The following is a 23,352-nucleotide window of genomic DNA, read 5'->3' as shown; positions in this document are numbered from 1 at the left end:
CTGGGACTGGTGAGGATTTAAAGAAAACAGCAGGAGTAAAAACATGGGGCCAGGAATAGTGTAGGCAATTTGTATCAGAAACCTGAACTAGGGTTGTGGCAAAGACGGGGAAAGTGAGAGGAGAGATATAAATATAAATGAAGAGACCTTGGGTGTGGCAGGTTAGAAGTTATTACCTAAAAAGACTCTAAACTTTCAAACCTCAATGGCTCAGAGAATTAATAGAAACAGAAAAATTAAAGAGCTAGGTGTGGGGAAGAGAGAGATGACAAGCTCAGTATTAGCCACGTTCACTTTGAGACCTACGGAGACATCTAACTGGCAAAATCCAAAAGGAAGAAATGTAGTTCTAAAATTACATATGAAAAGAGATATAGAGATTAGAGGAAGAAACAAAAGTCATCCATACATAAGCTTTAGGTAAATCTATGCTGGAGGCTGCTAGAGGGAGAAGGAGTAAAAAAAAAAAAAGTCACAATCTAATAGGAAGCATTATGCAGTCAAGAGTATGGGTGTAGTCTTAACGGTGGGAAAGTGAGAATATTTTTTTCTTTAAAGTATGAGAAGCAGAGAAGTATAGGTGAAGTCACTAAGAAATGCTGAAGAAGGAAAAACTCTTTTTCGTGAAAAAGGGATCAAGACTGTAATTAGACACTCAATACTAATGAAAAAGATTCCACTGTGGAGATTCCATTAGAAGTCAATAAGAAGACTGTTAAGTAGTAATGGATATGCAATTTAAAAAAACCAAAAACCAAACCCCTTGCCGTCAAGTTGATCCTTACTCATAGTGACACTACAGGACATAGTAGAACTGCCCCAAAGAGTTTCCAAGGAGCACCTGGTGGATTTGAACTGCCGACCTTTTGGTTAGCAGCCATAGTAATTAGCCACTATGCTACCAGGGTCTCCATGCAATTAAAATCAGACAAAATTAAAATTGTGATAGAGCCATCTTGCTTTTGTGGCCTCTAACAGTGCTAGAAGCAAAGAAAACAGATAACAGGTACGCTGAAAAATGGAGACCAGGATGGTATACAGCACAAAAGTCCCAGGACAAGAAATTCTATGGGTGATAACAAAATGAATGTTAAAAAAGCAGACCATAAAGCCTACACAGGGAAATGAGAAGCAAAATTAGAAAAGTACGAATGAGCAGGAAAAAAATGGAGTAGGGCTCAGATCAAAATGAGAGAAGTTCAGAAGAAGTAAAGTGGGAGAGGTTGACAATAAGAAAACTGGTCAAAGAGAAAACACTTTTTAATTCAATATACGGAAGTGGTGCATCTCTTAGTAATGACAAGGCCAAAGCACTGTAATTTAATAGTTAAAGTAAAGATGAATTTCAATGGAAAAGGAGGACATGTAAATAGGCCAAGTGTTTGATTGGGAAGCAGTGTTACGTAGTAGAAAGGTTCCTCATCTACAAACTGAGGTCAAAAATATATATTTTATAACAAAATAATAAAAGAAAATAACCTAGCACAGTTGTGGGTACATGGATATATTTAAAATGTAGGTTGCTAGCATTGAATCTCTTCTCCCATTTAAAGGGCACATACCCCACAGTGCCTAATAGATAATATGTTGTCCTCAGCAGAAAACCCTGGTGGCGTAGTGGTTAAGTGCTACGGCTGCCAACCAAAGGGTCGGCAGTTCGAATCTGCCAGGCGCTCCTTGGAAGCTCTATGGGGCAGTTTTACTCTGTCCTGTAGGGCTGCTATGAGTCATAATTGACTCAATGGCACTGGGTTTGTACTCAATAAATAGCAATAGGATAAAAAACTGTATGTCACCTATTTGTTCCTTAATTTCCTTAAATTATTTCCCCATTTAATAAATAGTTATTGAACATTATTAGAATGCCTGGCACTGGAAGTGGGAATGGCAGGTGTAGTAGCTGTAGTATTAGTAACGGCAGCTAACATTTATCAAATTCTTACATAAAACCAAACCCGTTACTGTCGAGTCGATCCTGACTCAATAGCGACCTTATAGGACAGAGCAGAACTGCCCCATAGGGTTTCCAGGAAGCACCTGGTAGATTCAAACTGCCATAGCTCTTAACCACTAGGCAACCAGGGTTTCCAATTCTTACATTAAAACAAAACAAAACAAAACCCACTGCCATAGAGTCAATTCCGACTCACAGTAACTCTAAAGGACAGAGTAGAACTGCCATACAGGGTTTCCAAGGAGCACCTGGTGGATTTGAACTGCCAACCTTTTGGTTAGCAGCCATAGCTCTTAACCACTAAGCCACCAGGGCTTCCACAGGTAGGCATTATTCAAGCAGTTTGCATTTAACTCATTTAATCATCAGAACACCCCATGTAGCTGCTTTTATTATCTTTATATTATAGATGAGGACACTGGAACTGAAAGAGATTAAGTTCAATGTCAAGGGTTACATTTAAGTGGTGGTGCTGGGATATGAACACAGACATTCTGGCTCCAGAGTCAAGTTCTTCACTACATGTCACTGCCTCTGGGAAGACAATCTTTACCTCTTTGCCACTTGAAATTAACATTTAATTCCTTATTTCCAAATGTCCTATCTTCTCCATGCTTTAAGTTTAAGGGAAAAAGAAATTCTTTTGTATTATATGTACTTGACAACCTATCAATGCTCTCAGAAGACTTAGACTTCTCAAGGTTGTCCTTTTCTTCTTATTATTTATTCCCAAAGACATATAAGCTCTCTTCTTAACAAGCTCATAAACTCCAAAATTGAGTCAAATTAGGTACCTGACTTGAAAGAGTATATACATCCTAACTGGGGAGGTAGGAAGTTATACATACTTGAAAAGATAAACAAGATGAATACGATAAGGACTTAGTGAATAGTGCAACCAGTACGGACTTCAAAAGAAAGATTACTGAGTGGGAGGGGTTTCAGTCAGAGAAGGCTCCAGCTCCACAAAAGAGGTCAGTTCTTAACTGGGCTTTGAAGAAAGCAGACAGCATGTAAAGTTAGAAAGGAGCAGAGCGAAGGAAAACGGCGTTTTAAAGAGAGAGAATATCATAAGCAAGAATGTGGAGGTCAGAAATAAACAAGATGTGTTCAGAAGGGAGCAAATGAGCAACAGCACTCTAATAGAAAGTTTATATAGGGGTATGGTGGAAGAAACGTCTAGAAGGGGAGGCTGAGAGCAGATCATGGAGAGACTTGAACGTCAGTATAATCAGAAGTGATGGGGGGATCTTACCTGCCATATTCAGTCTGATATGATTATTAAAACACTTATCTTTTTACTGGACCACAAATTTGCTGAACTAATGCTTTATTGATTCATAAAACTGTTTAAAAAGAAATTATAAAGTTGCTTTTAAAAAACAGAACTCATAAGAGTAACGACAGGATCTCCTAGTTCAAATCCAAATTTATTTCTTACAGTCCTTTTGTAACACATCTTCCAGTAATGTTTAAGCATCTACTTAAATACTTTGAAGTGACAGAGAGATCACCATCTTGCAGAAAGTAGGATGCCCTATACAACTTTGTCTAATGAACCAATTCCTGGTGCAGGATGAAGGTAAGCAGAAAGAGGAGGGTTATAAAATATCAGTTTTCTACAATTCAATCCTCTAAATCAAAATACCAAAACAAACCCCTCTATATACCACAAATACAAGCTCTGTTACTGAAGAATAAACATAGATAAGTGCCATCAATACGGTGTGCTAGATATTTATTGCTTTTATCACCCAGCATCTTCTTTCCTCATTCTGACTCTGCTTGAGGGAACCATCTGCTACCCAATCAGCAATGTATTTCTGGTGAAGTCAGACACATCTCAGCTCCAAGAATGTTTGAGACCAGGTCTGAAACCCTGATCGGTCAGGATTGGACAAATGACTCAAGCTAAGGTGACCAGAGCTAATCTTACTAATCCTGTTACGGTCCAGAATAAATAGTCTCCTAAAAAAAAAAAAAAAATTTTTTTTTTTTTTTCCTGGATTTGGAGTTCCTACAATGAGGGTGAAATTGCTGCAACCATTTTGCCATCACAAGGGGAGAGTCTATCTGAAAATGAAGTCAACCCAGAGATATTGGAACCTAGCAATAGAGATGGAGGATGTGGGTCCTCACGACATCGTTTAAACACATACATCAAACCACACCTAAGCCAGAATATCTGCTTTTTTCTTAAACTAGTTTAGATTGAGTTTTCTTTCCTTTTCACCCCTAAGAGTGCTAACCATACATATGGTAACAGCCAAACCCTATAGCAAGAAAGTGAGGACAATTTCTCGGCACTTGTCTATTGTCATATACAATTATATAGCTCAGTTATGTCAATAACCAACTATATAAATACTAAATTTAAAAAATGAATCTGGCACATTTTAACAAAACATTTCACTTTCAACATTGCCTTGTACTATCTTATTTCAAGACAGAAATTAGTATTTTTCCCTCCAGAAAGCAAAAGAAATGACATGACATGGCTTTACTATATATAGTCACATTTATAAAGTAGAAAATGGGCAACTTAGAAATTAAAAACTCTCATTACATTATATCACAGTTATTTAAGAAGCAAAAACAAACAAAAAAATGAATGAACAGAAACCATGTAAACACTCTTACTTGAAGCTGGAGAGTATGTCGAAGAATTGTTTCTTCTAAGGCATGGATCCACTTCTCTCGCTCATCAGCATCACGAGCTGAAATAAAAGATTATAAAAATCAAAACTGTAATGTATGCAATATGTCCCCATGTTTGAAAGTAAAGTTTTAAAGCCGTGAGGTTAACAAGAAAGCTTTTGGTTGTACTATTTCCTTAATATGGTCACATCGGTCTATTCTTTCCAAATTGGCCATCTACTTGCAACAATGTATAATGAAAATAACTGTATTAAATTATGGCAGACTAGGTAGTTCAGAGCAACCTTCCCACTGATAACAACTAAAAAAATTAGACAGATTATTAAAAAAAACAACTGGTTGAAGGTATTAGACACCAACGAGGTAGTGAAGAATCACCAGGTCAATATCTGGCAGCAAACAAAACTCTAAGATCTAAACCTGGTATTTTGAGCTGCTTTTTTCCTGGTTGCTATGACTTAGAATCAACTTGGCGATAACGAGTTTGGTTTTTATGGTTTTTCTCCTGGTGGCATTATAAGTATGTGGGTAATTACTGCAGGAGAGGATATGTAGGCTGGGCAATGCACTTAAGAGCTTTGACAGGCCAAAGGTTTAGAGACCAGGATCTACCAGCAATGGGGACTCTGGAAAATAGCTCATGCTTTGATTGGGACCACAAAGGATTTACACATTAGGATTAAGGATGAAACCGAATTAAAACAACTGCTCAGCTTTGGGTCATCTGGGTGGCCCAGAAATTTCTTGATTCCTGAAATGGATTAAAACTACCCCCGATTGTTAGTGACCTCAAGCAACTAGCAAAAGCAAATGAAAATCTTCTACAGGAAGATAGTATCATCTTAGCTGCTGAATTATTTCTATAAACAACTTTTCAAATACAATGTCTAGCACCAAGTATACAAGGAGACAAGACCACACATAAAGAATAAGAAACAAAAGACAACAGAAAGAGACCAACAGGACTGCAGATATTTGAACAAGCCCAAACTTTAAAGACAACTATGTTTACGATGTTCAGTAAGATAACAGACTGAAAATTTTAGCAGAGACTTAGAAACTATTTTTTAAATGATATATTTTAAAAGAAATCTAGATTCTAAGATTGAAAAATATAATAAACAATATTAAGAACTCAATGGAAGAGTTCAACAGCTGATTAAGACAATTAGAGAGCTAGAAGAGAGGTCAGAAGAAATTCATCAGAACAAGAGACAATGAGTCAAAGGAATGGAAAATACATAAGAAACAGTAAGTAACAGAAAGAGGGTGGAACAGAAGTACTATCTGGCTGAGAATTATCCAACACAGATCAAAGACATTAAGCCACAGATTTCAGAAGCTCCAGGAAACCCAACCAGGATAAACCAAAGAAATCTCAAGGTAGGTATCTTATAGCAAAAATTGCTGCAAACCAAAAATATAGTAAATATCTTAAGGACAGCCCGAAGAGGGCAGCTATAATGACATCAGAGAAAATAGACATTAAGTCAAAATCTGTTCTAAGAGACAAAGACAGACATTACATAATGATAAAAGGGTCAGTTCAGCAAGAAGATTTAACAATTTTAAATATATATGCACCTAACACCAGAGCCCCAAAATATATAAACACTGACAGATTTGAAGAAAGTAATAGACAGTTCTACAATAATAGTTGGTGACTTCAACACACCAGTTTCAATAATGGACAGAGTATCCAGAAAGAAGATCATTAAGGAAGTAAGATTTGGAGAACACTATTAACCACCTGGACCTAAGAGACATAAGTAAAATACTCCACCCAACAACAGCACAATACATTCTTCTCCAGTGCACACGGATCATTCTCCAGGATAGACCACATGCTAGGCCACAAAACAAGTCTCACTAAGTTTAAAGAGGTTAAAATCACACAAAGTATCTTCTGTAATCACAACAGAATGAAACTTGAAATTAAGAACAGAAGGAAAACTAGAAAATACACCAATATGTAAAAATTAAACAACACACTATTAATGGGTCAAGGAAAGGAACCCTAGTGGTGCAGTGGTTAAGCTCTCAGCTGCTAACCGAAAGGTCAGTTTGAAACTACCAGCCACTCCACAGGAGAATGCTGTGGCAGTCTGTTTCCAGAAAGATTATAGCCTTGGAAATCCTATGGGACAGTTCTACTCTGTTCTACAGGGTTGCTGTGAGTAGGAATTGACTTGACAGCAACGAGTTTGGTTTTTGGTTTGGGGTCAAGGAATTAAAAAAGAGAGAAATCAGAAAATACTTAGAGTTGAAGAAAAAAGAAATCATAACATACCAAAACTTACAGGATGCAGAGCAAAGGCAGTCCTCAAAACAAAATTTATAGTGGTAAGTACCTACATTAAAAAAAGAAGATCCCAAAGCAATAACCTAACTGTACACTTGAGGAACTAAAAAAAGGTGAACAAACTAAGCATAAAGATACCAGAATGAAGGAAAAAACAAAGATCAGAGCAGAAATGAGGAAAACAATAGACAGAACCACCAAAACCAGTAGTTTTTTTTTGAAAATATCAATAAAATCAACAAACATTTTTCTATACTGACAAAGAGGGAGATAAAATTCAAATATCAAAAACCAGAAATGAAAGTATAGACATTACAACCAACCGTACAGAAATAAGTAGAATCATAAGAAAACGCTATGAACAACTGTTCACCAACAAAATAGGTAACTTTGATAAAATGGCAAATTCCTAGAAACACAAAGACTACCTAAATTGACTCTAGAAGAAACAGAAAATCTCAAGAAACCCATAACAAGTGAAGAGATTGAATCGGTAATCAAATACCTCACAACAACAAAAAAAGTCCTGGACCAGGTGTCCTCACTGGGGAATTCTACCAAACATTTATAGAAGTTACTCCGATCCTTCCTAAACACTTCCTAACTCATTCAATAAGGCTAGCATTACCCTGATAGCAAAGTCAGACAAAGCTATCACTAGAAAAAAAAAAAAAATACAGACCAATATTCTTATATATATAGATTAAAAAATTCCCAATAAAATACTAGCAAACCAGACCCAAAAGCATATTAAAGGGATTATACACCATATTAACTGATATTTATCCCAGGAATGCAAGGGTGGTTTGACATTAGAAAACCAATCAGTGTATTATGACACATCAGTATAAAAAAGGACAAGACCACATGATCATCTCAACTGACACAGAAAAATACCTGACAAAATCCAGCACCCTTTCATGCTAAAAAACACTCAACAAAATAGGAATGGGAGGGAAATTTCTCAATATGATAAAGGGCATTTATGGAAAAACAGCTAACATCATATTCAATGGAGAAAAAGTAAGAGCTTTCCTCTCAAGATTTTGAACACGTTAAGGATGCCCACTCTTACCACTGCTACTCAATATTGCAAAGGAAGTCCTAGTTAGAACAATTAGGCAAGAAAAAGAAATAAAAGAAATCCAAATCCGGAAGGAAGAAGTAAAACTATACCTTTCCACAGATGATGTGATCCTATATATAGAAAATTCCAAAGAATCCACAAGAAAGCCACTAGAGCTAATAAATGACTTCAGCAAAGTGGCAGGGTACAAGGTCAACACACAAAAATCACTGGGTTTCTACACACCAGCAATGAGCAATGTGAAAAGGAAATTAACGAAACAATTCCATTTATAATAGCATTAGAAAAATAAAATACCTAGGAATAAATTTAACCAGGGAAGTAAAAGACTTGTACACTAAAAACTATAAAACATTGCTGAAAAAAATTAAAGGAGACCTAAATAAACAAAGACCACTTTAAAGTGTCGAAAAGCAAAGATGTCACTGTGAGGACTACGGTGCGCCTGACCCAAGCCATGGTGTTTTCAATCGCTTCATGTGCATGCAAAAGCTGCAAAATGAATAAGGAAGACCAGAGAAGAATTGATGCCTTTGAATTGTGGTGCTGGCAAAGAATATTGAATATACCACGGACTGCCAAAGGAACGAACAAATGTGTCTTCGAAGAAGTACAACCAGAATGGCTCCTTAGAAACAAGGATGGCGAGACTAAGTCTCACATACTTTGGACATGTTATCAGGAGGGATCAGTCCCTGGAGAAAGACATCATGCTTGGTAAAGCAGAGGGTCAGCGAAAAAGAGGAAGACCCTCAATGAGATGGACTGACACAGTGGCTACAACAATGGGCTCAAACATAGCAACGATTGTGAGGGTGGCGCAGGATGGGGAAGTGTTTTGTTTTGTTGTGCATAGGGTCCCTATGAGTCAAAACAACAAATAAATGAAAGGATATTTCAAGTTCATGGATTGGAAGACTTAATACTGTTAAGATGCAACGGGTTTGGTTTTTTTGTATTTTTTTTTTCAAGCAGTTTGGAGCTCTGGTAGTGCAATGGTTAAAGCTGTTTACTGAAAGGTTGGTAGTTCAAACCCCCCAGGCACTCCACAGGAAAAAGGTGTGGCAGTCTGCTTCCAAGAAGATTTACAGCCTTGGAAACCTTGTGGGGTAGTTCTATTCTGTCCTATAAGGTCACTATGAGTAGGAATCCAGAATTGATGAAAGTGGCTTTGGTAAGCAGTTTAGTGCAAAGGCTAAGAGGGTCGGCTCCTGGGTCCAAACCCCAGTTTGATACTTAGCTTTGCCATTCATTATTCATCCTGACCTTGGGCAAGTTGCTTAATCCTGCTAAACTTTACTTTTCTCATCTCTAATGATAATATTACCTATAGAGATAGTAATAATACCTAAAACTTACAAGGTTGTTTTTAGAATTAAATAAAAAAATTAATCACCGCAGTATTTAGCACAGTGCCGGACATGTACTATAGCACTGTTGTTGTTAGGTGCTGCCGAGTTGGTTCCAACTCACAGTGACCCTCTGTACAATAGAATGAAACACAGCTTGGTCCTCAGCCATCCTCACAGTCGTTATGCTTGAGTCCATTGTTGCAGTCACTGTATCAACTCATCTCTTTGAGCGTCTTCCTCTTTTTTGCTGACCCTCCACTTTACCAAGCGTGATGTCCTTCTTCAGGAACTGATTCCTCCTGACAACATGTCCAAAGTACATGAGGCGATGTCCCACCATCCTCCCTTCTAAGAAGCATACTGGCTGTACTTCTTTCAAGACAGATTTGTTCGTTCTTCTGACAGTTCATGGCATATTCACTTTTCCTCACCAACACCGCAATTCAAAGGTGTCGGTCTTTCTTATTAATTGTCCAGCCTTCCCATCCCTATGAGGTGATTAAAAAATACCATGGCTTCGGTCAGGCGCACCTTAGTCCTCAAAGTGACATATTTGCTTTTCAACACTTTAAAGAGGTCTTTTGCAGCAAATTTTCCCGATGCAATACGTCGATTATACTGATACATGTTGTTATTATCATACACAGCCTTAAGACAAAAGAAGTGCTAATAATAATTTAGTAACCAGTTAGCCAGAGAAACTCAATAGGAACGGGATTACTTATAACTCCTAACTCCCCATGATGCCTACTTATACAGAAACAATATAAGGTATGCAGTAGAAAAAACAAAATTCATCTAGTAAGTAAAATACTGAAGTTTTCAGGATTTTATAATTTTAGCTCTTTTATTACAAATCTAATCATATTTCCTATATTATACATATTTGAATAAGTAAAAATAAAAAAAAAAAGAGGTCATTAAATAGGCTTCATTTTCTACTACAATTCTCATAAACTAAACCACAAGCCCACCACCCATCTGTCAGTTTGTCAAACTGTGGTGGCTTGTGTGTTTCTATGATGCTTAAAGCCTTGCCACTGGTATTTCAAATACCAGCAGGGTCACCCATGGTGGACAGGTTTCAGTGGAACTTCCAGACTAAGACAGACTAGGAAGAAAGGCTTGGTGATCTACTTCAAAAAATTAGCCAATCAAGATGACTATGAATCACAACAGAAAAATGTCCAATATAGTGCTAGAAGATGAGACCCCTAGGTTGTACGACAACAGCGGACTCAAGCATGCTGGCAATCATGAGGATGGCGCCAGGCCATGCAGCATTTTGTTCTGTTGTACGGGGGTTGCCACAAGTCAGAGCTGACTAGACAGCAACTATTAACAAACCGCAAGAAGTAGACTTTAAGACAAGGTCCCAACACTCCTTTTATCTTACCATTCCTGAGCCACTGCTTAGGAATCTGTCTTCCTAAAATCACATATTCTTCTCCTTTAAGACATACAACAGCTATGAATAAATTACTGCCTGTTTGCAAAAGGAAGTGGTTACTTGCCTGCTCGGTAACTGACGTAAAAGGAATTATCCTCTATAATCAGGAAGACCTCCTTTTCTCTGAAAGTTATTGTGAAACGAAAATGTTACACAAAACCCAAGTTTACAAGATTAAGTGTTGAAACACTTCGTTCAAAAGTCTACTTGGCCCCAGTATGCATCAGGTACGATGTCAGGTACATGAGAATGGATAAGACAATCCATGATCTCAAGGAACTCAGTCTCCTGGAAAGTACAATCACTTGACTGGACAGCACGCTGTTTAGTGACACATTATCTTCACCCATTCTAATCGCCTCTAATACCTTTGCTTATTAAAATTCTGTTTATCCTTCTGGGCTGAGGTAAAATGTTACCTTTTCCACGTAAGTTACTCATGCTAAAAGGACATGCCTTCCTTTCTTAAATTAACTGAAATATTCCAATACTCAAGTAGAACATAAATACATACCATGTGCTAATCAATGTCTTAGGCTCTAAAGACACAAATTTGATAACATTTTATGGCTTTAAAACCAAAGCTTGCTGCCGTTGAGTCGATTCTGACTCATAGCGACCCAACAGGACAGAGCAGAACTGTCTCATAGGGTTTCCAAGGAGCAGCTGGTGGATTCAAACTGCCAACCTTTTAGTTAGCAACCGTAGCTCTTAACCACTGTACCACCAGGGCTCCATGTCCAGTAATAATCAGAGTCCAAAGCTACCTTTCCGGTCTTACTTTCCAATATATTCTTCCATGAACCCTTTCATTTGAGCTACATTGTACTTAATGCTCACACAACTCATAATTCCCAGGCTTTTGTTCAAGTTGTTCCCTTCGCTGAAATGCTGGAGCCCCATCTTTATCTGCGTAAATAATAAAAGTTAAATCTACTGGGCACTTAATTTGTGCCAGCGCAGGTCTAAACACATGACATGTATTAACTGATTTAATTCTCCCAACAACTATATGAGGTAGGTATTATTATTACTATTATTATTCTGCTTATTTTACAGAAAAAAGAAACAGAAAAGTATTTTGCAGTCACATACCACCTAGAAAACAGCAAATAAAAATGGAGTCTCTAGGCTTCAAAAGCCAAAAAAAGCTAAACCCACTGCCATCGAGTCGATTATGACTCAAAACAACCCTATACGACTAAGTAGAGCTGCCCTATAGGGTTTCCAAGGCTGTAAATCTTTTACAGAAGCAGATTGCCACATCTTTCTCCCACAGGGTAGCTGGTGGGTTTGAACCACCAACCTTTTGGTTTGCAGCCAAGCACTTCCACCACTATGCCACCAGGGCTCCTTTCTAGGCTTCTAGCAACCTGTTAAATAAGCCTTATCCCATACCCTTCTTGAAGAGGAATGGTGTAGCATTCGTCATCAAAAAGAACATTTCAAGATCTATCCTGAAGTACAACGCTGTCAGTAATAGGATAATATCCATACGCCTACAAGGAAGACCAGTTAATACGACTACTATTCGAATTTATGCACCAACCACTAAGGCTAAAAACGAAGACATTGAAGATTTTTATCAGCTTCTGCAGTCTGATATCGATCAAACATGCAATCAGGATGCAGTGATAATTATTGGTGATTGGAATGTGAAAGCTGGAAACAAAGAAGAGGGATCGGTAGCTGGAAAATATGGCCTTGGTGATAGAAACAATGCTGGAGATCGCATGAGTGAATTTTGCAAGACCAACGACTTCTTCATTGCAAATACCTTCTTTCACCAACATGAATGGCAACAATACACATGGACCTCGCCAGACGGAACACACAGGAATCAAACCGACTACATCTGTGGAAAAAAAGGATAGAAAGGCTCAATATCATCAGTCAGAACAAGGCGAGGGGCCGACTATGGAATGGACCATCAACTGCTCATATATACAAGTTCAAGTTCAAGCTGAAACTGAAGAAAATCAGAGCAAGTCCACGAGAGCCAAAATACGACCTCGAGTATATCCCACCTGAATTTAGAGACCATCTCAAGAACAGATTTGATGCGTTGAATATTAGTGACCGAAGACAAGTTGTGGAAGGACATGAAGAAAGCAAGAGGTCAAAAAGACAGGAAAGAAAGAAAAGACCAAGCTGGATGTCAGAGGAGACTCTGAAACTTGCTCACAAACATTGACCCACTAAAGCAAAAGGAAGCAAAAGAACTGAACAGAAGATTTCAAAGGGTAGCTCGGGAAGACAAAGTATTATAATGACACCTGCAAACAGCTGAGATAGGAAACCAAAAGGGAAGAACACGCTCAGCATTTCTCAAGCTGAAAGAACTGAAGAAAAAATTCAAGCCTCAAGTTGCAATACTGAAGGATTTAATATTTTCATATTAAATGACACAGGAAGGATCAAAAGAAGATGGAAGGAATACACAGAGTCATTATACCAAAAAGAATTAGTCGATGTTCAACCATTTCAAGAGGTGGCATATGATCAGGAACGGATGGTACTGAAGGAAGAGGTCCAAGCTGCACTGAAGGCACTGGTGAAAAACAAGCCTCCAGGAATTGACAGAATTATCAATGGAGATGTTTCAACAAACGGATGTAGCACTGCTTCCTGGCCAACTGACCAGAAGAAATCCGTATTTATGCCTATTCCCAAAAGGTGATCCAACTGAATGAGGAAATTATAGAACAGTATCATTAATATCACACACAAGCACAATTTTGCTGAAGATCGTTCAAAAATGGTTGCAGCAGTATATCAACAAGGAACTGCCAGAAATTCGGCCTGGTTTCAGGAGAGGACGTGGAACCAGGGATATCATTGCTGATGTCAGATGGATCCTGGCTGAAAGCAGAGAAAAAAAGAAAGATGTTTACCTGTGTTTTATTGACTATGCAAATGCATTCCACTGTGTAGATCATAACCAATTATGGACAAAGTTATGAAGAACGGGAATTCCAGAACGCTTACTTAATTGTGCACATGAAGAAGCTGTACGTAGATCAAAAGGCAGTCTTTGGAACAAAACAAGGGGATACTGTCTGGTTTAAAGTCAGGAAAGGTGTGCATCAGGGTTGTATCCTTTCACCATTCCTATTCAATTTGTATGCTGAGTATATAATCCGAGAAGCTGGACTATATGAAGAACGAGGCATCAGGACTGGAGGACGACTCATTAACAACCTGCAATATGCAGATGACACAACCTTACCTGCTGAAAGTGAGAGGACTTGAAGCACTTACCAATGAAGATCAAAGGCCACAGCCTTCAGTATGGATTACAGCTCAACATAAAGAAAACAAAAATCCTCGGAACTGGACCAATAAGCAACATCATCATAAATGGGGAAAAGATTGAAGTTGTCAAGGATTTCATTTTACCTGGATCCACAATCAATACCCATGGAAGCAGCAGTCAAGATATAAAAAATGCACTGCATTGGGAAAATCTGCTGCAAAAGACCTCCTTAAAGTGTTGAAAAGCAAAGATGTCATCTTGAAGACTATGGTGTGCCTGACCCAGGTCAGGGTGTTTTCAATCACCTTCTATGCATTGTGAATGCTGGACAATGAATAAGGAATACAAAGAAGAACTGACACCTTTCAAAATTGTGGTGCTGGAGAAGTATATTGAATATACCATGGACTGCAGAAAGAACGAACAAATCTGTCTTGGAAGAAGTACAACCAGAATGCTCCTTAGAGGCAAGAATGGTGAGACTGCGTCTTACATACTTTGGACATGTTGTCAGGAGGGATCAGTACCTGGAGAAGGACATCATGCTTGGTAAAGTACCCGGTCAGTGGAAAAGAGGAAGACCCTCAATGAGATGGATTGACACAGTGGCTCTAACAGTGTTTTGTTCTGTCGTACATGGGGTCGCTATGAGTGGGAATCGACTCGATGGTACCTAACAACAACAATAATAACATAATGAAATGTGTCAAGGTTTGGAAGATCTGCTTAACTCTCTTAACTGATATTTTTGAAATGACCAATTCAGTCTATTATTCTTTGTTGCATCTCTAGCACTTGGCAAAATGTTTTACACGTTAGGTGCTCATTACATACTTTTCGGGGAGTACGTGATAGATGGATGTTGAATGAGAATATTCCATTTAAATAATCAGGTGGTTTGAAGTACCACTGACTGTAACTTGGAACAGATTTGGACATGTTTAGTAGTCAGACAGTATTTTTAAGAAGGTAATGAAGAGGTGTAGAGATAACAGCCAATTCACATGACTCTAAGCCTACAGTAAACTAAGCCAATGCCTTGGTAGCCAGAAGGTTTAAGTCATAGTTTAAATAAATTAAACAGAGGTGAGATCAAATTAAAGAGAGAGAGAAATAAAGGTCTATGTGCCTTACTATGCTTTGTATGAACTTCTTCCAAAGCCATCTATAACACTATAATGCTCTAGTTTGTTTATTATTTTTTTCCTTCCTTTGCTCAACTGTGTACTCCCTGAGATCTGGGATGGAATTTGATTCATGTTTTCTGAATTCCTAAAAGCTGACATGTGCTTAGCAACTGATACTCATTAATTACTGGACAAATGAGGTCTTATAATCAGCAAAGACTAAAACCTGCCCCCACAACCCAGCATTCCCAATTCCCCTTATCCTGCTCTGCTTTTTCTTTTCTCCATTGTACTTATCCCTCCTAACATATATGCTTATTTAGGTTATTATTTATTGTCTGTCTCTTTCACTGTAATACAAGCTCCACAAGGGCATGGGTCTTCATTTGTTTCATTTATTGATATATTTTAAGCCCCTAGAATCATGCCAGGTAACGGACGTTCAATAAATATTTGCTGAATGAGGAATGATAATAAAACACTGACATAAATGTCCAGTATACACCTCCTTTTTACATATGGAGTCTAAAAATAGGTTGGATTTCCATTTCCTAATAAATCACTAATTTTTGCTTAATATCCTATTAAAACTGCCATAATTGGCTCCCTCAAAGATTTATAAATACTTTTAGCTGAAGTCTCCAAAACTGTCTAGTAAAACACAAGCAAGTATTTAGAAAACTCTTTCTCCCCCACAACTTCTGCTTTGCCTATCTGAAGCAATACTGTGCTTCTTCTGGACAGAGTCAGCATTGTTATTGGGCAAATGGATATCTGTGATTCAGTCAAAGCAGACGATGAAAACCAGATGTAGATTAACGGGCTCTTTCCAATTCATTCTACAATCACATGCTTCTAAGTCAAATTATCCACAGTCAATGAAAATCCTCACCAAATTTATGTGTAGGTTTATACGTAAATAATAATACTAATGATGTAGAAAAAAATGTTAGAATGGTTTTAGGGAGATCACTAACACATCAATGAAGAAGGTGAACTGGTAGAACACAGACCAGAAAAAGTGAGAAGGAAGTTTAAAAAACTACAGAAAGAGTGAAGGTAAGAACTGATAAAGACTTGGGTCACGTCATTGAGTTAGAGAATGGAAAAAAGGTAGAATCCAAAGGAATGGTGACTCGTTAGATATGGAGGAGAGGGAAAGAGAAAGCCTCAAACTTGGTAAATTGTGTTAATGAAGTATTGTTCCACAACACAGGAAATATAGGAGGAAAACCCGGTTGGGAGGTGGTAGGTTGCAAAATATTTTATTTTGGAATTGAAGACTCTCAGATTCAATTAATCCTGAAATTTAGTAAATCTGACCTCCTCAATAATCCTGATTATCAGAAGTGTAGCTGAATTTATTAATTAACATGTAATTGCTCACATATACATCATTAGAAAATACTCCCTCTCCAGAAAACATCAAAAGGTAGAATATATCTTTAACACATTCATGTGTTAAAGATTTATGTACAAGGAAAGGTAGGTAAGGGGCAGGAAGGAGGTAATTTTGAGAAGATAAAGCCAAATCTCAGTTCATGAGGGGAAATACAGAACTTCAGAAATGCTTTCCACTGATTACCAAGGTTAAGGGTTGCTCAGAAAAGAAGAATGTTACAGGATTACTTAACTTTTGAGGTAGGCAATAAAAAGAGAGAAAAAATTAATACATGTTAGAAAATTCAAGAAGAAAACCCAAGCAAGGCAAATAAAATATATCTATAAGACAAGAGAAGTTGCTACTTCATTCTTTTGTCCCCATCCAAGGCGAGCACCAAAACAGATGTGACCTAACAAGAGACAGAACCATATTAGGAATAAAAAACTATGATTGATTTATGTTACTTTAAATAAAATGCTCAGAGAATTTCCTGAAAATAGATTCTATTCCTAACACACTGGGAGTGGGAAGCCCATATTAAGAATAAAAACTATGATTGATTTATGTTACTTTAAATAAAATGTTTAGAGAGTCTTCTGAAAATATTCTATTCCTCACCACACTGGGGGTGGGAAGCCCTTTACACACACAGAAAAAAATCATATATGCAAATATTTCTTCAGGGTACAAAGTACAGTGGAGGCATTTCTGCATTATAATCTTATAATATTCTTAATAAACGACCTTTCTAAAGGCTACATTCTTCACCTCCAGTAGCCCTCCAAGGAATTCTGCTCAGGGCAGAGAGCAAGCAGTAAGCTACTTCCTTCCTTCTCTATATTTAGCTGTAAGCCATTAATATCTTATCTTCACCTTTCTTTCAGAAAGCATATATTCCCAAAGCTAGACTGCAGTATAAACTCAGCTATAACCCCAAGCTTTATCTTGTAAAACACAATCTAGATATAGCAAAATTTAGCTCTCCATTTGAAGAGCAGTGCTCATGTAACTAGTTGAATATATTTTGTACATATTCTACCATTCTTTTAATTAGATGAAAAACAGAAAAATTAAAGTTTCAATAAGAGTGACAACATATACAAGATTTATAAACAATATAATTGAGAAATCACTGGGCATGCTGAAAACAGCAAAACTTTACAGGACACTCCTTATACTTTAGCCCATTAGATTTTGGCCCATTGTCTATATGTTCATTTTTGAAGGAAAGGAATAAAATTTATGAACAAATCAATAAAAGTTATGTCTAAAAGGCAAGGTGTCATTAAGGACTTTATAATATGCGGTAAGAATATTTCCTCTTGTATAATGCCAGTCTTTATTGAAACTCACAGTCTAATATCATGCATATTTTCAGGCACGCATTATGTTCCCAAGTAGGGATCTGCCTTTCTTTATACATGTTCACTTACTCTTCACACTAATACCTACCAAGCAACGTGCTCCAAACTGGATAAAAATATTACTTAACAACATTATTGTCGTTATTAGTTGCCGTCTAACGGCCAACTCGGAAACCCTGGTGGTGTAGTGGTTAAGTGCTACGGCTGCTAACCAAAAGGTGAGCAGTTTGAATCTGCCAGGCATTCCTTGGAAACTCTATGGGGGCAGTTCTACTCTGCCCTATGGGGGGGTCACTATGAGTCGGAATCGACTCGATGGCAGCGGGTTTGGTTTTTTGGAATGGCCAACTCATGGCAACCCCATGTGTCGGGAGTAGCACTGCACTCCTTAAGATATTCAAGGCTGTCACTTTTCAGAAGGAGATCACCAGACTTTACTTCCAAGGCACCTCTGCATGGGTTTGAACTGCTAAGCTTTCCGTCAGTAGTTCAGCACTTAAGCATCTGCGCCACCCAGTGGCTCCACAATGTATATTAGCAATTTCTCAGGTATTAGGGCTGAAGAATGAACCTAAGGCTACGCCCTTTCTTAAAAAAAAAAAAGGATATAAGAAAAAGATAAACACACCAGTAAAAAAATGGGCAAAAGACATAAACAAGTCACCAAACAAAAAACACTTAAAATTATACTTTTGAGGGGGCCATCGGAATGGCAGGCTTTTAAACTTTTAATACTAAATGCTGATGAAGGGTCTGGGTGAAGTAAACTAAACAAAAAAAAATTTTTTTAAAGGGGGGTATAAATTGGCACAACCTCTCTTGAAAGCAATTTGGGCAGGAATGTTTCAGGAGCCTTAAAAATATTCAGGCCTTTTGCTCTGACATTTCTACTTTTATGAATCTATCTATCCTAAGGTAAAAAGAGATTTGGTTAAAGATTTATGTACAAGGATGATCAACACAATGTTATTTAAAATGGAGAAAAACCTGTTCAATACAGATGAATGGTTAAATTGGATTAATTTATAAAATACAAATAATAAATAACTTAAAAATCATGTTTTCATGTCATGGAGAAATGTGCATGATTTAATATTAAGAACTGCAAATCTTGATAACCCTATTTATACAGAATGACTTAATTTTATAAAATATACAAGCACACATATATAAATACAACTGAAGGTTCAAAAGGAAATATACAGGCATATTACGTAGTAATTGTCTGGGTGATAGGATCATCGGTAATTTTTTTTTTTATTGTGCTTTAGATGAGGGTTTACAGAGCAAATTATTTTCTCATTAAACAATTAATACACATATTGTTTTGTGACATTGGCTGCCAAACCTATAACTTGTTAACACTCTCCCTTTCTCAACCTTGGGCTCTCCATTACCAGCTTTCCTGTCCCGTCCTGCCTTCTCGTCCTTGCCCCTGGGCTCCTGTGCCCATTTAGTCTTGTTTGTTTTATGGGCCTGTCTAATCTTTGGCTGAAGAGTGAACCTCAGGAGTGACCTCAGTACTGAGTTAAAAGGGTATCCAGGAGCCATACTCTCAGAGTTTCTCCAGTCTCTGTCAGACCAGTAAGTCCAGTCTTTTATTTGTGAGTTTGAATTTTGTTCTACATTTTTCTCCAACTCTGTCCAGGACCCTCTATTGTGATCCCTGTCAGAGCAGTTGGTGGTGGTAGCCGGGCACCATCTAGTTGTGCTGGACTCAGTCTGGTGGAGACTGTGGTAGTTGTGGTCCTTTAATCCTTTGGACTAATCTTTCCCTTGTGTCTTTGGTTTTCTTCATTCTCCCTTGCTCCAGACCAGGTGGGAGCAGTGGAGTATGGATGGCTGCTCACAAGCTTTTAAGACCCCAGGTGCTACTCACCAAAGTAGGATGTAGAACATTTTCTTTATAAACTATGTTATGCTGATTGAACTAGATGTTGCCCGAGACCACGGTCCTCAGTCCTCAGCCCAGTAATTCAATCCCTCAGAGAGTTGTATGTGTCTATGAATATTCTATGACCTTGCCTTGGCCAAGCTGTGCTGGCTTCAGATTATGGGTAATTTCGAATATCATCTTTATACCAGTTTTTATTTTCCCAGTGAGCCAAAATGAACCTGTTGCCATAGCGTTGATTCGAACTCATGGTAATCCACGTGTTTCAGGGTAGAACTGTTCTCCATAGGGTTTTCAATGGCTGCAATCTTACAGAAGGGGTTCCCGTGTGGTGCAAACAGTTTGCACTCATCCACTAACCTAAATGTGGGCAGTCTGGACTGACCCAGCAGCACCACAGAAGAAAGGCCTGGCAATCTGCTCCCATGAAGCGTACAGCCAAGAAAATCTTATGAAGTACTTCCTCTACTCTGAAACACCTGGGGGCTCCATAATTTGGAACCAACTTTACAGCAACAGATTTGGTATTTTGGTAATCTTATGGAAGCAGATCAGCAGGCATTTCTTCTGCAGCACTGTTGAGCAGGTATTAATTCTGCTTGTTAGAAATTACAGAAAAAGGAAATGGTGGCATAAAAATGTATATTACTAACAAGAACAATAAAAATAAAGTAAAATAAAATAAATATCCACTCTAGTTCTAGTTACCCAGTAAGTCAAATGGTCTACAACTGGTTAAACTTGGGAAGACTCTACTTCGAGTACTCAGGGGGATTTGAACAGAAAGCACATTAGAAAGAAGAAAGGGTACATCAGTAAGCTCCAATCTTCCTATGATAATACAACAAACTACCAATTCATGCATTCAGTGGCATTTCCCTATTTAACGCCAACTGAAATTATACATCTAATTTTACTGGGTAATTAGAGAATTAGTAAGAGCTGATTTACTTCCCTTATTTGAAGTCTGCAGTTGGTTTTTTATTTTGTTTTGTTTGAGGAGGCATTATCACATAAAAATCAAAAACATAAAACTGCAGAGGGAAATTTTTAAAAAGTCAATAGTCAATAGAAGATAATGGAATCTGTTTCCAACTGATAATGTTGAGGTGGTTATTTTTAAAGCAGAAGACACTTAAAGCCTGCAACCATGGTTTAGTCCAATGATTTAATGGCTACTCTTCTAAATGATTAATGATGCAGATATGCCACACTGAGTTGACTGATGTGAATGCAGTAGAGACGACACTGCCCTAATATGCTTGTTCAACAGAACTTTTCTGAATTAAACACTTTCCTTCACCATAACACCAACCGCTGAGCTGATCTGTACTAATTTTGCGTTTTAATAGATGAGAGAGCCCTAGTCAACTGAGTTGAAAAAGTCAGTTATCAGACCAACCACAGATGACTTCCACTAAAACTGTAATTCCTGAAAGTACTTCTAAACATTTTTTCCCTTCTATGCTTGTATTTTGTCTTATGCAACTTGTCTTGCTTTAAAGTCTATCCAAATAAATATGCCTATTTCACACCAGTTAGGATACAGTGAGAGACAATCTAAGATCAAGGCCAGGTCCCTTGACTGTCTGAGTCTCATGTCTCTCATATATAAATCGAGGAAAAGTCTATCTCGTGTGTAAGATTGTTAGAACCGTAAACTGGAATAACATGGAGAACCACTGGATCCAGATCCACGGTTCTCAAAAGTTTGGAATGTGTTAGAATCACCAGAGAGGCCCCTTCCCAGGAGTTTCTGATTTGCCAAGTCTGGGACAGAGCCTGAGAATCTGCATGTTCAACAAGTTCCCTGATGACGCTGACCTTGGTGGCTTGGGGATCACACTGCGAGGACCACGCATCTAGGCAGACCTGGGCACTAATTCTGACTCTTCCACTTAGATTCTCTGGAAGTCAGTTTGTTCAACTATAAAACTAGTTGTGGAGATTATGAAACATTTTTGTAGAGATTGGGAATTATGTAAACAATGCAAGGTGCCTGTTGAACACAGTGCCTGGTTCACAGCAGATCCAGAGTAAGTAGTAGCAGAAATTGTTGCCACCACCACTACTGCTACTTTTTCTACTAAGCAGTAGAACATTAAGATTGTAAATTTTTTAAAGAATTGCATTAAACTGCATTGTAACTTAAAGGTCCTTATTTTACATTCATTCCTTTACTGATAAAATGATAAAAGTCAATTACAAACTAGCTGACAAATTTCTACAACAGCTTTGGTTCAGCAGTTAAGAAAATGGCTCTAGAGCACAATTGTGTTCAAATTCCAGTTCTGCCTTATATTAGCTGTGTATCCGCGGCCCCCAGTTTCCTTATCTATAAAATAAAAACAGTAATAATACCTACTTGATAAGGTTGTGAGAACTGAATTAGTTAACAGAAGTAAAACACTCAATAGGGCCTGGCACACAATAAGCATTCAATTAAGTTCGCTGTCGCTATTATTATCTCGATACATTGTCAGTAACATTATGAACCATTATATAGATTAAACCATTAAATAGATGCAACTTTATACGAAGTAAAATGCAAATAACTGGATTTTTTTCTAATTTTATTATGAACTATAGACTTATCTAGTCTTCTATTAGGTTGAATCATATGACCTGTGGATAGCTGACCACTTTTGACCTTTTAAAAACAGTAATTTCATATGACTGAAGCGAATAGCTTTCATCTTAACCTCTCTGATCATTCCTTGGAGCCTGCTGATGGCTCCACCCTGATGTGTTCCAAGGTTTAGTCCTCAGGTCTCTTTTCACTGGTCTCCCAGAAGGATCACAGGAACTACTGCCATGGTTTTAACCAGACACTGAAAATCTATGGATTTCATCTAGCCCACAAATGCATATTTTGTTTGAATTAACTGCAGATTTCGCACACACATACTCAACTCCTCACCCCCAAAAAATATGAATTTCTGGCTTTTCTTGAAAAAACTAGAAGATCTGGGCAGCATTATAAAAAGCCTATACCTGCCTGAAACTAAGTAGTAGCTGCCCCTTTAAACAGGGAATGAACTCTCCAAATGACTAGAGTCCTCATTCAGCTTTACTCTTCACTCCTTTACTTACCTGCCTAGTCCTTAGACATTTAAGCTTGCAACTACTAGTTCTACCTATCAGCAATATGGTGATGACCACAAATCTCCAACTCAGACTCAATCCAATTGTCATCACCATCTATACCTGTGTACCACACAGGCACCTCAAACCTAACAGGTCCCATCAAAAACTTGCCTTATTATATTTAAACCCACTCTTTCCTCATCAGAGTCCCTGAGTGGCACAAATAGTTAAGCACTTGACTACTAACTAAAAGGTTAGTGGTTCAAACCCACACACAGGTGTCTCAGAAGGGCCTGATGGTCTGCTTCTGAGAGGTCAGAGCCCTGAGTACCCAATGGAGTGCAATTCTACTCTACAACACATAGGGTCGGCATGGGTCAGAATCAGCTCCACAGGAACTTTTTTTTTTTCTTCTTTCCCAACCCATAATTCATCTG

General features: G+C 37.9%; 1 protein-coding gene across 3 annotated transcripts in view; it reads right to left on the bottom strand.

Moving 5' to 3' along the window:
* OSBPL9 (oxysterol binding protein like 9) overlaps nucleotides 1-23,352 on the bottom strand; it is a 176,915-nt gene that overhangs the window by 76,531 nt on the left and 77,032 nt on the right. For all 3 annotated transcript variants that reach the window (XM_049875176.1, XM_049875175.1, XM_049875178.1), the window contains one exon: nucleotides 4,595-4,671. In XM_049875176.1, the coding sequence (XP_049731133.1) occupies nucleotides 4,595-4,671 (77 nt within the window). The remainder of the gene's footprint in view (nucleotides 1-4,594; nucleotides 4,672-23,352) is intronic.

This window comes from Elephas maximus, chromosome 3 (genome assembly GCF_024166365.1).
Source record: "Elephas maximus indicus isolate mEleMax1 chromosome 3, mEleMax1 primary haplotype, whole genome shotgun sequence".
Classification (NCBI taxonomy): Eukaryota; Metazoa; Chordata; class Mammalia; order Proboscidea; family Elephantidae; genus Elephas; species Elephas maximus.
The sequence above is the reverse complement of the archived record's forward strand: the minus strand, read 5'-3'. Positions and strand labels throughout refer to the sequence as shown.